Below are 19,718 nucleotides of genomic sequence, written 5' to 3'. Positions count from 1 at the left end.
GATAGCAGTGGGGGGAAAAGAAAAAAAAAGACTGCCTCGATTTTTTTGAAGGCCAGAAGAGGGCTGTGGAGTACTACTTCTTCATATGAGACATGACCATAATTTAATAGCAAAAATAAAACTAACACTAAGAAGAAATTCAGGAGAACATACGATATTAAAAAAGAGGAAACTACATTTCTGCACTGTCTATAACTCCTCTTGTCTATTTTCTCTCAATGAAAACAAAAATTTTTCATAACAGCATTTTAGGAGACAGTCCTCAAAGGATTTAAAAGTGTCTTTCCAACAACAGCAAAAATACAAGGCAGCCATGCCTTTCTGTAGAGGCCCGCCCCCCAAATTAAAAACCTTGAAAGTGCAAAATGAAAAAGCATCTATTTAATTTGTCCTTCAGTGACATGCAGGAAGAAAATGCAAGTCGAATTATTTGTGGTCTTTTTGGACATGCTTATCACTCTATCCAGCCATTCGGAAATGTCAGTAAATTTCCTACATTTCCACATCTGAAATGATCTTTTGTAGAAAAACAACAGTTTGAGATTTAAGATCCTACGTTCTTTCCTCACACCAGTTCACAAGAGAATGTTCCAGAGGTGACCAGAGAACACCAAAATTAAGTTCTTCAGCCTTCAGTCTTGTAAAACTGCACCAGCAATTTTCCCTACATTTCTTTTTCTAATGAGAAAAAAACAAAAGCTAGCAAGAAATATCTTGGGGGGAGGGGGAGAGCAAGTTCAGAAGTGACACAATGCAGTAACATAGTAGTTTCCAGCAAAAAGCCTCTCTGACAGCAGCGCTTCCTCCCTGGCCCCTTTGTGAGAAACGATTCAACTGATAAAATGAGCTCGTCCCTATGATGTGAAGTGAGATCCTCCCTTTTAACTGATAAAGACCAGATTCAGTAAGTATTTGGCACTCAGTCAAAATCTCAGTTTCCCCCAAAGAACAAAGGATTTTACCAACACTTCATAATATAGGCCACTCAGTCACTGACTGATTCTGTTCTTTTTTTCTTTTGAGGTGGGATATACAAAAGAAATTTAATCTATAAAATGCTACAGTGTTCCAGTAAAACTAACAATCACTGTTTACTCTACATACTCCTTTATATCACACTATCACCAGAATATCCCGGATATCTATTTACACAAGAATACTGAGAATATGTAAAAATCAGATATTAAAAATGACATAGTTGTTTCTCTACATAAGACATGACAGCTAGGAAAAATGAATGGCTGTGAGAACAGAGTGAAAACAGCTAGTGCTTTGACTGCAGACCAAAAGCATATCTGCTCTCAATACTGAAGTTCGGAATGTCAACAGCATGTTCTTACTTGCCCTTGGCAACTAGGCAATATTCTTTTTCTTATGTTGATAGAGCAATTATCCCTAACGGTTGTTGGCATACTTATTCTCTTAGGGGTGTAATTACTGTCATGATCTCTACTGGTGCGTTCAACACACTGTTAGAAAGGAAATGCATGAACACTAAAGTCACTTTAAAAAATTAGTAGTTTACACAAAGATATTTTCACACTACACATAGCTTCTAACATCTAATTGATCACCTGATTACAAAAAAAACAGGCTAGTGTACACAATTTAATTTCACAAAAGAAAAAAATAGCAAATACCTAAATTTACATGTTAGTCTGGTATATCGTTCACAGAAGTGATTTCCTTGCATCAATAAGAGTTTTGCATGACAGATAATACATGCAAAATTTTACCAGAAGCATTGTACCTTCCATTCTCAATTTAAAGAGTCTGGTTACTGACCAAAGAACTCATCCCATTCCTGAGGAGGTAGGATTTTTACAATTTTCTTCTAATATCAAATAAAGATTTCCCTTCTGTGTTGCAAATGATTTCATGAACAAGCAAGTCTTACCAATTACTTTTAACAGACTCAAAACATACAGCACACTCTTACTCAGTGTGAAAATATCTTTGGTAACAAAAGTGTGCCATGAGACATGACAGCTATTCAAAGTAATTAAATTTGTGATACATTACCACCGCTCCATTATCTGGCATCATTGGTGTTCCCATATTTGCAGCTCCTTCTGGCCCCATGGAAGGACCAGGACCCATTGCAGGGCCAGGTAAAGTTCCTCTGTTGTTCATATTCATACCCATCATTGGAGGAGGGCCTTGGTTACCAGCAGGTGCTGGGCTAAACGCATCTATGCAAAACAATCTATACTTAGAGCTGTCCTATCTGAATTTTACAAGAATAAACAAACAATTTACAGTATTTAAAAAGCCAAATGTACAAGACTTCCAATACTTGAAATATAAAAAACTTTATTCTTTGAGACTGTACATTTATCTCAATCATCTGCTTTTAAACAGATTTTCATTAATTCCCTTATTTTGCATCATATAATTTGCCTTATTTGAGAATCTTGAATTTTGCAGCTAAATATAGCTGTACTGGTTTTTGCACAGGAATTTAAGTGTCCATATAATATATACAGAGAGAGAGTACACATCACAAATTAGAAAAAAGTGTCAATTGAACTTGCAATAATTTATAGCTATAACACAACCTGGCTCTGTCATGATTATAACATCATATTAAGTACGCAAGAACTGTTCTACCAATATTAACATTAGGTGTATAATGTGTTACAGGATATTAGTCTAGCATCTAAAAGCAATAGCAAAAGTGGCACTCAACTTTACAATACAAGATTTGTAACATGACAGAAAGAAATCTAGCATTTAAATCTGATTATAGTAAAAATACCAGAAGATTAAGGAAAGTTTTGTTGCAACTGAAAGTGACATTTGAAAAAGGAACATAGCCTCCTCCAAAATTCTGATTCACAGTAAGAGGTAGAAAAACTCAAAAACATCCTTTGAGGAGAACATTTAGCTACAATATTTAGTAGGGCACCTTAATCTGCCACGAAACATCACTCTGCCAGTACCACTAATATGCTCAACAGGTAAGTAAAACTGCACTTGTAACATTTTATAATGTTGTTAAAAGAAAAGGTCTAACTATTTAAATCATATTAATGTCTGCTATTACGAGATTGGTGGGGATGCACCGTTTTTCCACACTCATAATCCATCCTATTCAACTGACAGTGTGCATCCAAAATCTGATAACAAGAAAATGTGCCTTGAGAAACTAGCCCATGTTACATCATGGCAACACCTGAGCCCAATCAAGAAATAACAGACATGTTGCCAGACTAGAACTTATTTGTCATTTCCATTCCAAAAATCAACCTCTCATCAGAACTACAACTTTTCCAGTAATGAATATAAAAATGAGCATCATCATAAGCAGGTCATTTAGCCCAAATACAGTTTTTTGACCATCTGCATGTATGCAAAACTGCATCTTTATAACCTGCACTGAGCACAAGTATCACAGCAGTCGGTGAATCACTACATCCAAGATATTGCTGCTAAAATTGCAGACTTGGTCATCTACATTCACACCAACCACAAGTTGTCTAGCAAAATTAATTTATGCAAAGTGCCATGCATTAAGTGCTACACAACTTTATTAGACAAGACAGAAGTCCTAAGATTTTCAAAAAGCAAAACTCGCTTGAGTTTTGCCACGAGATGCTTCGCCAAGACCTCTCCCTACAACACCAAGCCAGAGCCAAGGCATGTGTAGATCAGGTGCTTCTTAGATACCCATAAGCATGATTAGTTCATGGTGCAGGTAGAAGCAGGTTCTGCAATCCAAGAGAAAACTACTATTGAGTATGCAATAGAACTGGTTTTTAGTGCCACCCATTTAAGGACTAAATATGGAAGGAAAGGGAGAGGAGTACAGAACTGCCAACATAAAGAGAAACCTTTGTTTTCAGAGGCTAAAAATACCCAGTACGAGTATCACGATGGCAGTGTTCAGTGTTGTTACTACAATTAATTAAAACCAGTCCACGCTCTATTATCTATAGCATGTTTACCAGGGTGCTAATTAAACTTGGCATAGCCCAGCTGGCCAGATGTAATTCATGTGAAATTACCCTTCAACTGTGACAAAGTTACATGCACTCTAAATAACCAAGTTGCAGGTGGCAAGGTCTGATGCAGCTGGTAATAAGCCACAGTCAACAATCCTCAAAGGAGAGAGAATTCCCATAAAGCCATTCTTCTCCATATTAGAGAAAGGTTTATTAGCTGGACCCAGCACCGCAGATCCAGTCAAATGCTATCATGTGGCTCATATATTCTCTCAGAACTTGTTTGCTGCAGACAACGATGTACAGGTGAGTGCTCTTGCACAAGTCAGCTCTACACTAATTAAACACAGCACAAAGGTACCTTGCTTTCCAATAACCCTAACATGCAGATTCTTCAACTGCTGAAGACATCCCAGTTCCCCACTGTCCCAGATAAAAGTTGCAAGTAGCACAAGTAAAAGCCAGCTAAAAATAAAGTTAGCTCCAAGAGCAATAGTGAGAAAGATACATTAGGACCAATAATTAAAGGATTACTGTTTAGAAGTCTACTGCAACATCAGTGCTTTTTATTGGGCTTAAAAAAACTCTACAAACTAACCTAAAATCCATATACTGTGGAAAAAGCACCATCTTTACCTACTTGCTATGATACTTTCCCCTTTTAAAAAAAGCATTTAGCTGTTACTATAACCTCTTTTGAAATTACAYATTTATTTCAAAAAGCAGTCATTTTTAATAAGTTTAAATCAAGTCATAGCTGAAACCTTATAAAACAAGACTATGATGGACCTAAATATTAAGCATTAAAATCTGGTAAGAAAAGTGAAGGGCAGTGAACTGACTGCTATATATACACATGCATCTAGAAAGATTTAGAATATATATGTAAAAAGCATATGTTGCAGATCTGAAAAATTGGCATTAGAAGTTTCCACAATATCAATATTTTAAGTTTCCTAATTAAATGAAATTTTCAAGTAGAGCACATGAAAACAACACGCAAAAATACAACTATAAAGTAAAAATTACCAGTCAAAACTTATGCTTCAGAATATTATTTCTAGATTACTTGGTCTTTACAATGTCTTCCTTTAAAGTTATTTTTAAAGCTTTCAAAAATATTTTCCAAAAGAAAAATCAGTTTTGCACATTTGTAAATGTGTTGCTATTGGTGAATGCAACAAAGTGAATAAGGTATTTGAAACCTGGACTGAACAAATACATTAATGCATAAATTCACATTAGCAAAGTTAAGCACAGCGTTTAATAAACTTTGCATATACTTTCAAATTTATAATACACAAGAACGATACTAACTTTTCTTAAGTCTACAATTTTAAGTTGTTTTTATAAATGCTAGGAAGCTTCCTAACAACATATATTGATAGTTAACATCATTTAATAAGATTGTTTTTTAAGAAATATTCCAAGTTCAGTATTGTTTAAAAGCAGATATTCTGGTTAAACAAAAAATTCCTAATTGTTTCAGTGTGAATATATGGAGCAAGTGCTAATTAAGAACACACTTTTTGAGACTTCACAGTACCAGTTTTTAGCAGTGACAATACTATAAATCACAAAAATGAACTGAGAATATTTGCAAGTACAGACTTGCAATAAATTAAGATACCAATCTCATTATCCATTAATCTTTTGTTGAGTATGTCAACAAGAACTGACCTATTTTAAGTTCTAAATCACTTCACTGCATGCAATTACAGTCACGATTTTTCTGATCAGGTAGCCCCCCAAAATAACTTTAAACACTTAAACAACAAAAGATTTAGATATCAGATCAGATATGCAGATATTCATCTGCTCTGATATCTGATTTATCAGATGAATTCAAGAATATCCCCTTTTCTTGCCTTTTTACTTCTCCTAACTTGTGCATCATTTTTTCTCCCACATGTATTCAAAATAAAATACAAACAGATACTCACTGGAAAAAAAAAAGCACTGTTTGGAAGCAAAATGGGTGAGAATTTGTATTTCCTAATATGAAATTGTTTATTCCTTTTAACCAGTACTTGTCACAAATGACTAGTATGAGTAACATGTACAGTCCCAAAGAAACGAAATTTTAAATTACAGAAGCCTTTTTCCTTCAGATCCCTACCTCCCATGTTTATTGCTCCACGAGGACCCATATCACCCATTCTCATTTCCTGTTCTCTCTGAAAGTAAACATAGTTTTCATGGTCAACCTATCATTCTTAGAACTTAAACATTCCCATTTACTCCACAAAAATAAAGATTTTCAAGTTTTAAAAGTTTTCATTGATTACAAAAGTGTACAAGGAATAAAATTAAATATATTCCCTTGCTTTTATAAAATGGAATGCAGTAATAAGTTCAATAGAACAATGCTGTGCATTTTTGCACAATGCTAAAGGAGGATAATATCACAAGTTTCATTTATCAGATGCAGCCATCTAGTCTCCAAATAGTAATGTGATCAACTGCACATAAATCCACCTTCACTATTTTCCTTAATAAAAAGCAGTATATTTATGTAGTAAAGTGTAAATAAAGATGTCTTATTACCATGCTGCCTAATGGCCGTGGTTCAACAATACTGTCAATCTGGCTTTATGACTCAAAAATGCTGCTGTTGATTTGAAACCAAGCTTGGATGGGTTATACTATGGCATATAAAGTCAATCTTCCAGTTCAATTTTGTTCAAATAAATTTGACTGTTAACTCAGTGGTGGCACATTTTCCGATAAATCGCTTATGTCATGCTATTGTTATGCCAGATCAGATACTGACCCTCTTTTTGCAGCTAGCATAAAAATGCAGTATCAAACTATGTAACATGCATTTATGCTAAACAGACAAATACAATGACATGCCAAATTGATGCAGATTCAACTGATTCTCAATTATCCACCAGAAAAAAGATTTCTGACATTACTGATCATGAACCATGGCCTGCAATGAAACAATACTCAAAACTAAAAGTAGAACCAGAGTGGCAAAAATCACTTAGGGGAGAACAAGGTACACCTATCACAGACAACTAAAATTCTAGACAATTTTAATATTACCATTTACATTGAGAGGATAAAATAGAACAAATTTCACAGTTCAAAATGAAAAATAATCAAATTTGTACCAAAAACAAGTAACATTTTTCTTCATTATGAATCTTCCGCAAGAATGCCAAAGTATATTCCACCTCAGAGTGAACACACATGCGTCTTAACAATAAGCATATGTGAAAAGAAAAAAATTACCTGAATCATTCCACTTACGATTTATGAGTATAAATTCAGGCACCCTTTGAAACAAATTCCATTATCCTGAGCAACTGAATCAGTCTTGCTAAAAGCAACTTTTAAACTGAAATATTAACCATGTCAAAATACATTCATAGTATTTCTACAGTTTCACAAAGGTCCTTTTTCATTCAATCATGTTTTGGATGACAAATCTGAGAGTCTTCTACCTTCACACATTTAAAGCAGCAATCACCAATATTTGACAGAAGAGAGTCAATAGTTTTGTAAAAATATCCTGGTATAGGAAATTGTCATAACGTATATGACAAAAGGTTCTCGGGTCAATAGTTTTGTTTCTGGTAAATCATATTAGCCTAGTAAGTGTATTTAATACAAGAATGATTAAACACCATTTTGGATGAAATGCCTCTTAATGAAGTTAGGGCTCATAACTAAAAGACAGAAGCAGGTTTTAAGGTCCAGCTGTGAAAGTCAACTGATGAACATCTTAAGAAGGACCTCCTCTTCCAATCCTATAACTCACCTTAAACCTTTATATCCTACAGAACCATGCAATTTTGTCAAACCTTTCAGAGCAATGTCTACTAGCATTTAGTAGTATCAGTATCCCTGCAAGGGGCAATCATATCTATAAATTGATACCAGCTAGTTAGTCACAAAAATCAGTATACAACTTTGTTGTTATCAGTCTACTATTATACCTTARCCCTGACATTAGGGGATAGAAGGAAAAAATGTGGTATTTCATCGCTAATGCCAATTCTTAGCCCAGCATGGTAGAGTGACACCATGGCTACCTATTTACATCCATCATGTAAATATGCAAGCATTTGTGTGTGTATAAACAAATTACCTCAGAGAAGCCACAAAGAAACAAGGGATATTCTTTAGCTACAACTGAATGTATCAGATTTTGAATTACTGCCCATAACCTCATTTGGGACACTTCCAATTCTTGCAACACAAAACAAGAATTTAAGTATCTCAGATTCCACTGCACAGTACTTTGTGAAATGTGCTATACAAGGCAGGGCTGAGTATGAAACCAGGTAGAGAAGAATATTAAATATAGAGCTATAGAAGTGTACTAATTACTAGAACTCAGTTTTGTGAAGGATAGAAGCATTGGTAAGCTTTGATACACCCTTAATTTCTCAGCTTGCCAAAAATGCTACAAGTCTTCAATTAACAATAAGTACAACAAATGTGAGGTAAAGGGGGAGTGAGAGGAATGGAGGGCTGTGTTTTTGTTTTTGTTTTTTTTTTTGCTAGTTTAATCTTTGTAACAATAAGCCCAAATAAGTATTTGCCACTTTGCATCTTTAACTTTGGTGTTGACTTATTACCATGTAAAAAACATTTCAGCTTTAGACTCAAGATCCACTGAAGTGCCTTATGATCTCTGCTGTCTATTAATCTGTCAACACGCCTACCAAAAACTATTATTCCTCTCTTCCTATTGTTGTATTTTCACAATTTGTAGCATTCTGTTGAATTTTCGGCATGAGGAAATTCTTCATCTATAAAATTAACACTGAATTAGCACATATAAGATAAATCCCCTATCAGAGAAAATAGCTTCCAATGTCAACTGATAGCATACATCATGAATGTAATTAAACACTTTACATAGTAACTATAAAAACATATTTAGATAAGATCATTTACAAAACCTTGTATTTGAAGGAGCCCAGTGTTGACAAAAACTCAGTTCTATCCCACACAAATCATGACCTAGACAACTTTTTACTATGTGTGTATGAACAAGTTACTGCAGTTAAGTCCACCATTCTATGGCATCTGTCTAAAATACCACCAAGAAGGGAATACCAACAGGCAGTAAGAGTGAAGCAGCTGAGCCACAGCTCACTGATATTCTAGCCTACCTGAAGGCTCTGTTCTTTGACACTCAACCCCTTTGTGAAACATAAGGATGAGAACTGGATCATCTTCTCAGAGCTTCTTTTCTCACTATGTGATTGCCCATTCTTCTTTTGAGTAGTAGCCTGCTTCAGCCCTTTTCCTGAAGCCACCCATTAGTACCCATAACAGGGAATTAAAATTGAGCAGCTAGAGAGAGGAGGATTAATCTGTTACTAGAGAAATAGGTAGGGAGGTGGTTAAGAACCTCTGAAGTTGCAGTGTCTGGTAAAAGGACTCAAACTGGAAGAGAACAAGAAAAATGGATAATATACAATTACAGGGGGAAAAGTAAACCATAAAAGACAAAGGGTGTGTAATAAAGTGTAATATAAGCTTTAGGAAAATCCTAGAAAGAAGAATGGGATCAAGGGAAAGCAAACAGTACTGTCAAAGGACAATTCTTCACACAAAAGGACAAATTTCCTAATGACTTCTCTTTTGCATGATTCTAATAAGATGCTTTAGAACTCAATACCAACAAACCTCAAAAGGTCTGATTCATCTGAATAATCTGCTTTTAGAAAATTTGATATAATTGCAACTAACTACAGCATTGTACTTGCTAGTTATTTTAGAGGTACATATTAAAAATAAGTGAGATTTCCTCAGGTTTTAATGCCAACTGTAGAAACTAGATCTACATGAAAATATTGACCATTCCCAGTTTCAGTTACATACACATTGTACATTTGATATTTTATGGATTCTGCCCTTTTTACAAGCATTGTAAATGAGATTTCTTGAGCACTCAATATGTATCAGGCATAGCAATGTTCTTACACTTCCATCACCATTGATACCAGTTGTCTAAGCAAACAGAAAACTGCCAGGATGATTCTTCTATTTTTTAAAAGATATTAGTACATTCTTAAATCCACTCTCCATAACTTCATGAAATTTATCAGTTTTGAAAAGGAACCTGGATGAGATACAGGAGAGCTTTCATCAGATGCCATTCCTCTCTCACATTGAAAATGAAAACACAAGTAGTTAAAAACTGAAACTTTTTTTTTTTTTTAAATCGACATTACTGACATTGTTTTGACAAACTGACATTACTCTTTTTCCTGGGAACAGGCCTTGTAATTTCAGCAGTTCAAAGAAATTAAAAACCTTGTCTCCAAATGACACAGTATTCACTGTAACAAAATTGTCAAAAAACTTATATGAAATGGAATATGTACCACTGAATAACTTAGAACAGGAAAAAGCAAGATATCAACAGAAATATTAAATATCTGTTCATATCAGAAGACAGATTATATAGTTCCCTTCAAGTGTCTGTGGCCGAGAAATGCAATTCCCAATTCATGTAAGGCTATCCACTCATCTTTCACCTAAGAAATGGTGACCAAAATAATAAGACACAGCATCAAAAAAATGCCTTATTAAAGCACAAAATTTCCTACATCAACTCAAGTTTGTACATTAAAAATCAATAACTTCATAAATAAGCACACAGTTATCAAAGTGGTGTGTTCACCACGAAATATTAATTCACGCTACTGATTTTCTTACCTGTTTTCAGTATGTGGAACCTGAACTTGCTCTCTAGCAAACTTCATATTTGACAAAATATGCAAGACATTTCTCTACCTCTTACTAGAATGTATTATTTTCTTCTAGGACTGGTTTATTTCATTAAGTCTTTCTAGGTAAGAAAAACTATTTCCAAAGGTCTTTCTAGGAAGCATAACTAATTTTGTCATAGCTTTCCTTAATCATAAATTTTTCCCTTCCATCATGGACTGACAGAACAGAATAGTAACCATCAGCTACTGATTTACACAAAATCATAATTTACTGAAAGAGGGCTGTATTTTAAAGACATTAATTATTGAAGCTGTTAAAATCACTGGTTAGGCACCCAAAACTAGAATGCATGGGATACTTTTGAGTACACATTATGTATGTTTTCTTCAGAATTTCTACCAGTTCACTCCAATGACTAGCTCTTTAGAAGTTAAGTTGCCAGTTAGGAGTTAAAGTAAAAAAGCCTTCTCCTCCCCCATTTTACCTTTTACCCTCAGTTTTTACTCACAGATTAAGACCTGTATGTAAAATCTCTAAAGCTGCAGTAACCAAAAATAGTTCTAATTATCCCAGAGGTAGTAACTTTAAATAACTGTAAATGAAAAACATTGATCAAATTTCAACATGCAAGATTTTTGTGCACCTCCCTGAGCAACCTGACCTAAAGCCAGAGCTAGCCTCTCCTCAAGTTGAGAGCTGTACTAGATGATTCCTGAAATTCCTGACAACCTAAAATACTCTACAGTCTGTGAACCAAATGACTGTTTCCATACAGGAGTTTGAAAAAAAATGAGCTCTCCTGTACCATACAAAATTAAGTATGAAAACACATTACACTAAGGAACTGCTACAATATATGTGAAGCTATACAGTCCTATTTTCATGTAGCAAATACAAGAATTTTCATTAGGTTTAATAAGTTGTCAATAGGACTTGGCCTTTGAGAAAAACATTCTAACAAGGCTAGAGCAGATAGTTTAAGCCAGTTTCCTCCTTGCTGATTCAGGTCATGAATAGAATTGATGAAGCTGACTCACTGATTAAGTTACACCTCTAAAAATACCAAAATTGCAAGAATCTAATCAATAAAAGCAGCAATATACACTGCATTAAATAGACACAGATATATATTCCAACATGTTTTTACACATGCATATAATGTATATATACATGCATATTTGTACTTATATGTACATATACATACAAATGTTTTTAGCATTTATTGGAAAAGCATTCCTAATGATAGTTACAATGGTAATTATAGCTGTTGACCAAAAATTATGATTTCCCATATGGAAAAAAGATTATTAATTCAGTGCATTTCTTACACAAATAATCCCATTATTTCAATAATATTCTAAAGTAAGGTAATTATTAGAACTGGACAATTTCTTTAAAAATAAATGAACAAAAAAAGGTACAGGAATTAGTTTTTTAAACCATCATTTATACAGTATATTCCCCCACTAAGCTTTCATTTGGGAAAAACCTCCATGTTGCATGTCTTTGTCCTTTGCTTTTTGTTTAACAAACAGGAAAGGCCTTCAACTTTCGTGAGACCTTCCCTCACTTCCCTTCTACACCTTTTGTAGAGCCCTCTGTTGCTGAGAGAAGACCTCAACATCTAAACCCCACAGAAAAGCCAAAAGGAGTTAACATAGGCCCAAAAAACCCTCTTCTTTAAGCTGAAGTTATTCCTTAAAAACATACACAGAATTATTTTACTTAAAACAGACTGTATTTTAAAGCCATTATCATAAGTATTAGAGAGAGATATTGCAAAAGAAAATTAAGTTTGTTAGTAACATGCAAGACAACTAACATAACATCATATTAAAAATGTCAGTCTTAACATGCCTTGCAACATAGACTAGGACATTTTATACAGAATTAACAAAAAATTGGATAGGACGCTACTCAATTGTACAGCTTCATTAACCAAGTATTTGAAAACCACAAGTACATGTTAACACTAAAAGTTAGTCATCTATAGCAGCTAAAGTCTTAATGCAATCTGATTACAAGTACCAAAAATTTTCAAGAATGAACAATCTTTATACTGCTATTACCTCAAAGATACTGCTGTAAGCCATCTTTTTTTTAAGACTAGCTTTAATGACTCGCAAGATAAGTTGTCCTCAAAATCTAATCCAACACAGGACAGCTGAGTTTATTAATATAGCATACTTGCTGTTCTTGTGTCTTGACTAAGAAAAATTAGATTTCATACTTTTCAAATACAAACTTTCTGTTTATAAGAGACAGTAGTCCATATGCTCTTTCAACCACTAGTTCATCAAACAGATTTTTATTTGTATTTCACATGTCCCTCTTTCTCTTATTTGATTCTTTCTAAATCCAAAATATTCTAGTTCAATCTATAAGAGAGCCTGTAACATCTGGTAGAACATGAGTATATACATTTTTTACAATCAAAAAGGAAAACTAGATCAGAGATATAATTTCTTTACACAAAATGTGGACTAAAATACCATAAAAGAAAGAGGAAATAATTTGTTTTTCATGACAGTAAAGACTCCTAAACATCACTGCTATTCTGGAACTGAATTCCATATTTTGGGCACACTGGGCTTGTTYCAGTCTGGAAGTGTTTTTCAGCTACCTGCTTCACAATCGGAGCACAGAAAACTAAAGAATCTTGTAGAAAAATACTGATGCAAGAAGACAACTTAAGAGCTGGCTGAAATTCTTTCAAGAGTCAACTGAAAACAGCTAATACCTTAGAGTGAAACCTATTTGTAGTGAAGAGTTACTGTCAGTGAATTATTAGTTAAAGTAACTGTCAACAAATGATCTTTTCAAAATTTTAGTTTAAAGGCTAAAGAAGGGTTAGAAAACAGATTATGAAAACAGACCAGAATATCTGCTCTGTTATGCAGTGGAGAAATTTTATCACTGCTACCTTGTGAGAAGCAGAATACAGCCACTTTTCTGAAGTATATGAAATATGGCAAACAAACTAGAGAAGACAASTCAACTCCAAAATGGAAAAAAACATGGATAGTCACCACTTTTTTTTTTTTTTAATCTCAGAGCAAGTGAACAGAACACTAAGGCAAAATGTAATAATATAAAACTTATTTGTAAGACATTCATTAATAGGCACTTAGGAAATTTTATCACGGACACAACTGACAATTCAGTCACTGATTAGCATGAAGAAATATTCATCTATCTGCAATATTAAAAAGTGGTCATTGCTACTACAGAAGTTGTCTTTATACCTATAACAGACTTTAAGTGTCTTTTCCTAGTGACCTCAGGAACAAAGCTTGACAACTGCAATCTTCTACAGAAAAATCCGAAGTCTCAACAACTTGAATAAAAACACCAATAAATTCATTTTTAGTGTAAAAACTTATATGTTCTCTTTAGACATTTTATCAGATATGAGGAAAGTCTAATTCTATGTGAGATACACCTATATAGAGAGATGAAAAAATTTCATGGCTATTGCAGCTTCATTATACACAAAACTTCTACTTTGAGAATGCTTTACTATGGGCCAAAAATTCAAAAGACAATCTGTAAAATTGCTAAAACAGAAAATAGCCTAAGATTAGCAAAGATTTATAGTAGAACCTACTCTGTTGAATATAGAAATTTGTTCCCTATTGAAATTTGTCTTTTCTGCAAAATTATTTTTAGTCTTGTAGTTACTTGATGCTTCTCTGCATTTTGAGAAATACTGTTTGAAGTACTGCCTTAAGATATTAATGTCTGAGGTTTTCTCACCACCTCTCTCATTTCCCCTCATATAATGCACCACAGAATAAAACTCAATAAAAAGGTGAATTAACTGTAGTTCTTCATTTTCTCACAACCTGCAGAAAACATTATCTACCAGCCAAAAAATTAATGCATATCAATGGCAAAGTCTGGCTCCAATTGCATATGATCAAAAGCAGATAAGAATAAAATCCAAACATTTTACTTTCATGCTTTAATCATCACCATCTCACTGTTCAGTTAAAAAAAAAAAAAAACTTGCTAAATCCCTTCACTGTCTATGGTTATGCAGATCAAATGCTCTCTGAGAGTAGCTTCTTTTACAAGGACAGAATTTTTTCAGACCCCACTACTGTTGACTACTCAACAGCAATCAACAGAGGTATTTAATCTAGTCAAAACTTCCCCTTGATCTTCTGGCTACCACTTACAACAAAGATAAAATTTTGCTTCTCCAATAAAGATAAAATTTGGAAATATTTAAAATTTAAAACTTTTCAGGGGACAGAGATGCTTAGAAGAGATGAACAGTTTCACAAATACACAAATCATTTAAAAAATTAAATAAGAAATTTATACAATAACTCTTGATAGTCACTTGCTCACTAAAACATTCTGTCAATGAACTTGGTTCACCAGGAGTCAAGATCTGCTTAAGATCCACAAAACCAATATTTAAAAACACTTTTCCCGTTTCATATTAGCTTCATTTTATGAATGACAATAATGAAAAACACAAGTTAAATGCAGTTCAATAGCTGAACATAACGCAAATAATTTTTCAATCAACTGAAAAATCAATTTCAGGCACTTAACTCTTTACTTACCCGTAAAGCTATTTTCTGAAAGCAATGTCCACCGTATCTCCAAGTTCAATCTATTCACATTACATTCACAATACATTCTCATTTTCGGAAACATACTAGAGAATTTTATGTTGAAGCTCATCTTAGACTCATTCTGGTTTTACTTTAGCTAAAGGAATGGCATGAGAATACTTAAATATCAAAACAGAAATGATACATCTTTGGAAGCATAGAGGATACTGTACTTTCACAAGAACAAGTTGCAAATCATTTCATTTAAAGACATACTCCACAATTCACTCCTTGGTGGGTGTAGAGTTGAAGGGCTGTCTAACCAGTAACAACAAATGGGCTAACTGTACCAGCTATCATGTAGAAACAAATATAGAATATAGTAAAATATTTAACTGAAAATTGGGCATTATAAAACAATGCAACATTTTAGATTTTGCATATATAGGGTTTTTTGCACATGAAACAAGTCAAAATAAATATTCAGACTAACAAAATGAACACTACATGTTTCAAAAAGACAATTATCTTCGACTTCATGATCAAGTATGAGATGAAGTGGACAAGACATGAATGTTCACTTGGAAGCCAAAGAAGAATACACTTTTATCATAAGGTATGCGTTTATGTGAAAATGCAACTATTTCTTAAATGGAACATCAAATATAACAATATTGCTAAATGAACTTAAATTACGACAACAGCAGCACTACTCATAATGACAATAAACTAAATATAATTATTTTCCAGATTCCCTTAAATTAACATTTTTTCGATACCAAGAAGATACTATATACATTAAATGGTAACAACTGAAAAGTATCAAATCCAATTGTAGTTGCTATTCTGTAACTGACCTGAGTTACCAAGTGGTGAGAATATGCAGGTGTTTGTCAAAAGGGAACTGAAAGTCAAACTGTCAAACGAAGATGGAGGTACATTCTCACCACTACACAAAGATCCTGTAGAAGAAACTTCTAACATAAATATATCCAGTCTTTTATACACAAGTTACCAATGTTGTTTAAGATCAGAATGGTTCAATGTTTAGGTATTTCCCTAACACAATTCTGGCCAGTCCACACATACAGCACTTAAATACAGAACATAAACAACAAAGCACCAATGAAGCTTCCTGGCATGAAAATGCCACTCCCTCCCACCACTCCATGGCTTTCCAGCCAGCACTATTATAAAATCTGGAGGCCATTTACTATGAAACAAGAGGGAGATTAAGTAGTCTTGAATGAAGAAAGTCACCAATCATTTGAATAAAGCAGTTCTGATTCAGAAAAATGACAGGCAATGCATCAGGCAAATTTTAGTATTTTTAACCAAACCTTTAAGAAGCTGGTCATTTGAACAAATCCAAATGGAATAAGAAAAACACTGGTTTTTAGTCAAAGATCACATTTCAAACCCCCACATAGTAACTCTTCAGCTACAGTGTTGGCTTCCATCAAAAGATGTTTAACAAAAAAAATAAAACAAAAACCTTTTATATATAGGTGCTACCGACCCAAAGGTCAGAATCATGTTAGGGACACAATGGGAATCAGAATGTAATAGGAACAAGCAAGAGTTGCTGATTCTTACCTAAAAACATACAAGTTCACATAAAGATAAACAAATGTTAAACAATTAAGAACAACAAAAAAAGGGGAGGAAGAGGGGGAATAAGGAAGTAAATCAAATGAACTAATTTTTTATAAAAAACTTCAACAGCCCATACAGAAGAGAAACAAGGCTTAAAGAACATAATTTTGACCTTAGATTGTCCTTGTCCATAGATCTTTTGTATGAATACATGTAAAAGGGACGCTTACCGGCTAACAGCCCTAGGATTTTCCATTAACAGAACAATCAACAAAATTGCATTCAGCAACACTAGTAAAAACAGTTCGATCCAGTCATGGTAATACAAATACCTCTTTCATCTCACACAAATTAGTGAGCCTTTAGCCATTGTGCGAAATCTTAACAGTTGAAAAGAACTTTTAACCTTTAATGAATTTAGTTCACTCCTTTAAAACTTTAAAAATCTGCTTCCATCAACCAAGCCATCAAGCTCCCCAACGATTACAGAAAAAGCTGTACAGAAGCTTGTCTCAAATACTTCCCACCAAAAAACACACTGCTTGTTAAAAAAATGTTAATTAATCTAACAGTAACACCAAAACCCTGAAAAACTAAAATAAAACCTAACAAAACACTCAGTGGGAGACAGACCTATCAGAATTAAATTCCCTATGCTCATGGAAGATTTAATAATCCAAAACAGTAGTAGCTCTGGTAATCAGATAAATCTACTTGACGTCTACACCACTACACAAATGAGTCTTGTCAAAGATTCACGAGAAAAACTAAGCATTTTAATCAAGGAATAGCACTGAGCCTGGTATCAAAAGACAGACAATCCCATTAAGATAGGCTCATTTCTAGGTCCCTGAGTTTACCAGATTTCCACTGTTAAAAATTTCATACTTCAAGCTACTGGTGTGTAAAGTATTAGAGACTGATCAAAAGGTCAGAAGCTTACTGCTCACACCAAGAAAGAAAAATCTACTCAGAAGGCACTGCACCTCAGGAGAAAGAAACCATATCTAAAAATAAGATCTCCTCACACTCACCAATTCAATCAGATCTACTGACAGAATTCCTCACAGCAAAAAAATACTGTATCTATGGACTCACTTATCACTCCTTGGGTGGGGTGTTTTTTTTTTTTTTTTTTTTTTTTTTTTTAAAGAAAAGGACCCTTTGAACAATGGTAACCTTTTCTAAGTACAGGAGCTTATCTTGGCTGCAACTCTCAATGCCACCAAGTAAGATCTCAGGATTCAGATAGGTAGACCAGCCCAAAATAGGTACCAAGTAGACAACATCTAGGACTGAAAGTTAATCTCTTCTTAGCCTGGGTAAATACATGTACAAACTCCAAGTCAAACTTTAATTCCAGTAGCTGAGGAAAAGAAAATGAAAATGATTAGGGCAAATATTAATTTTAGCTTCTTCAAAATATGTAGAGCATTTATCAACAAAACAGTTACTTTAACAAAAGCTTTCTCATTTATTTATAGAAGCCTCATTCTTACTTGTCAGAAGAGAAAAAAAATAAAGAACTCAGTATCTGTAGAAGTTTGATTTAAGTTGGTTAGCTAGTTTTTAGCTTGCCAGCTATAACAATATTCAGAAATTATATTACATATATGGAAAGGAACTACAGTCAAATTAAATCTGCTCTTTAACAGGGAACAGAACTTTCATTTGCATCTATAAAATCAGTAAAGCAGGAGAAACTAAGTAAACAAATGGAGTATTCTATAAACAAGCACACCAAATGCACTTGAAGTCTTTCAATAAATAATTCAACAAAAATGGCATTTCCTATATCTGAGGCTTCATGAAACACACTAAAGCTGGCAAGAGCTGATGGCAATTTTGCCATTGTATAGAAATATCTTCAGAGGCATATTCTTTTAGTTTCCTGAATCATCAGTCTTACTGAAAGAAAATTAATTTATAAACAAAACCAGACAATCTAAAAACAGGTGCAAGAATCAATTATTGTGAAACAGAACAAACCTGGGAATGCTTAGTAGTACTGCAACACCTGAATTCGTACTAGACATTTATGCACATCTCACAGCACACTGAGGGACACAAAAATTACTTACAAGTGGTCACTTAATCTGTTTGTAATTTCATATAAAGAAACCATAGTATGTTCTGAAGCAGTTTGTGCAGACATTCAAATTTGATTGCAACAGAATTAAAAGGTCAAAATTCTAGTGTTTCCCAAATATCTACCTTATGACTTAAAATAAGGAAAGCTGTAATCAATTTACCCTAAATATTCACAGTTCACACATACTGAAATATAAAGTTAGAAATGAAGGTAACACTGTAATGACTATTTGCTCCTTTACTGAAAAATTTACACCATCCTTCATATACATCAAAACAATCTAGGAAGTCAATTATGAACCATCTTAAAATGGTCATAACACAAATGCTGATTATTTCCAAAAAGTTCTGATTTCACAAGTAGCTTTGGTATGCAAAATGTATACATCACACATAATATTCTATATAAAGATGGCTAAGGATGATTTTCATGCAATGTCTTTTTATACTATAAGCATATATGACAGGTGAGTTATTTCCAGCCTTTATTATGCTGCCAGGTCTCAAAACTACTTTATTTAGTTTCTGAAAATACAATGGGAATATTTTAAAGCCTGTTAAGGCATTATAATTCTTGTCTAAGACACCAACTAGTGTTTCAAACGCCATTTGGGGCACAAAAGAAATGCAAGATCAAGATTTAAGCATCTGCCTAAAAATATGCATCACTCCAATCTGCAAAAATAAAAAATAATGTTACTGCCAAAATCAAGACGACACAAAAACACAGACTGCCTGTATATAATCTCCTAATCTATGCTGCTTTATGAATAGAAAGAAACTTGATCACTGAAGGTCACTGCAGAAAACAGGAATG

The 19,718-nt window shown here is 33.8% G+C and overlaps 1 protein-coding gene across 12 annotated transcripts in view; it reads right to left on the bottom strand.

Annotated features, from left to right (window-relative positions):
• Positions 1–19,718, bottom strand: part of PSPC1 (paraspeckle component 1) — a 592,911-nt gene that overhangs the window by 555,062 nt on the left and 18,131 nt on the right. For 4 of the 12 annotated variants that reach the window (XM_026070520.1, XM_026070519.1, XM_026070521.1 and 1 more), the window contains exons 7-8: positions 6,064–6,121; positions 2,023–2,192 (exon numbers count right to left, since the gene is read on the bottom strand). The exons of 5 other annotated variants lie outside the window; for them this stretch is intronic. In XM_026070520.1, coding sequence (XP_025926305.1) covers positions 2,023–2,192; positions 6,064–6,121 — 228 coding nt within the window. 3 more of the 12 variants (XM_026070526.1, XM_026070525.1, XM_026070524.1) reach the window with 3 other exon arrangements.

This window comes from Apteryx rowi, unplaced genomic scaffold (genome assembly GCF_003343035.1).
Source record: "Apteryx rowi isolate R43461 unplaced genomic scaffold, aptRow1 scaffold_311, whole genome shotgun sequence".
Taxonomy (NCBI): Eukaryota; Metazoa; Chordata; class Aves; order Apterygiformes; family Apterygidae; genus Apteryx; species Apteryx rowi.
The sequence above is the reverse complement of the archived record's forward strand: the minus strand, read 5'-3'. Positions and strand labels throughout refer to the sequence as shown.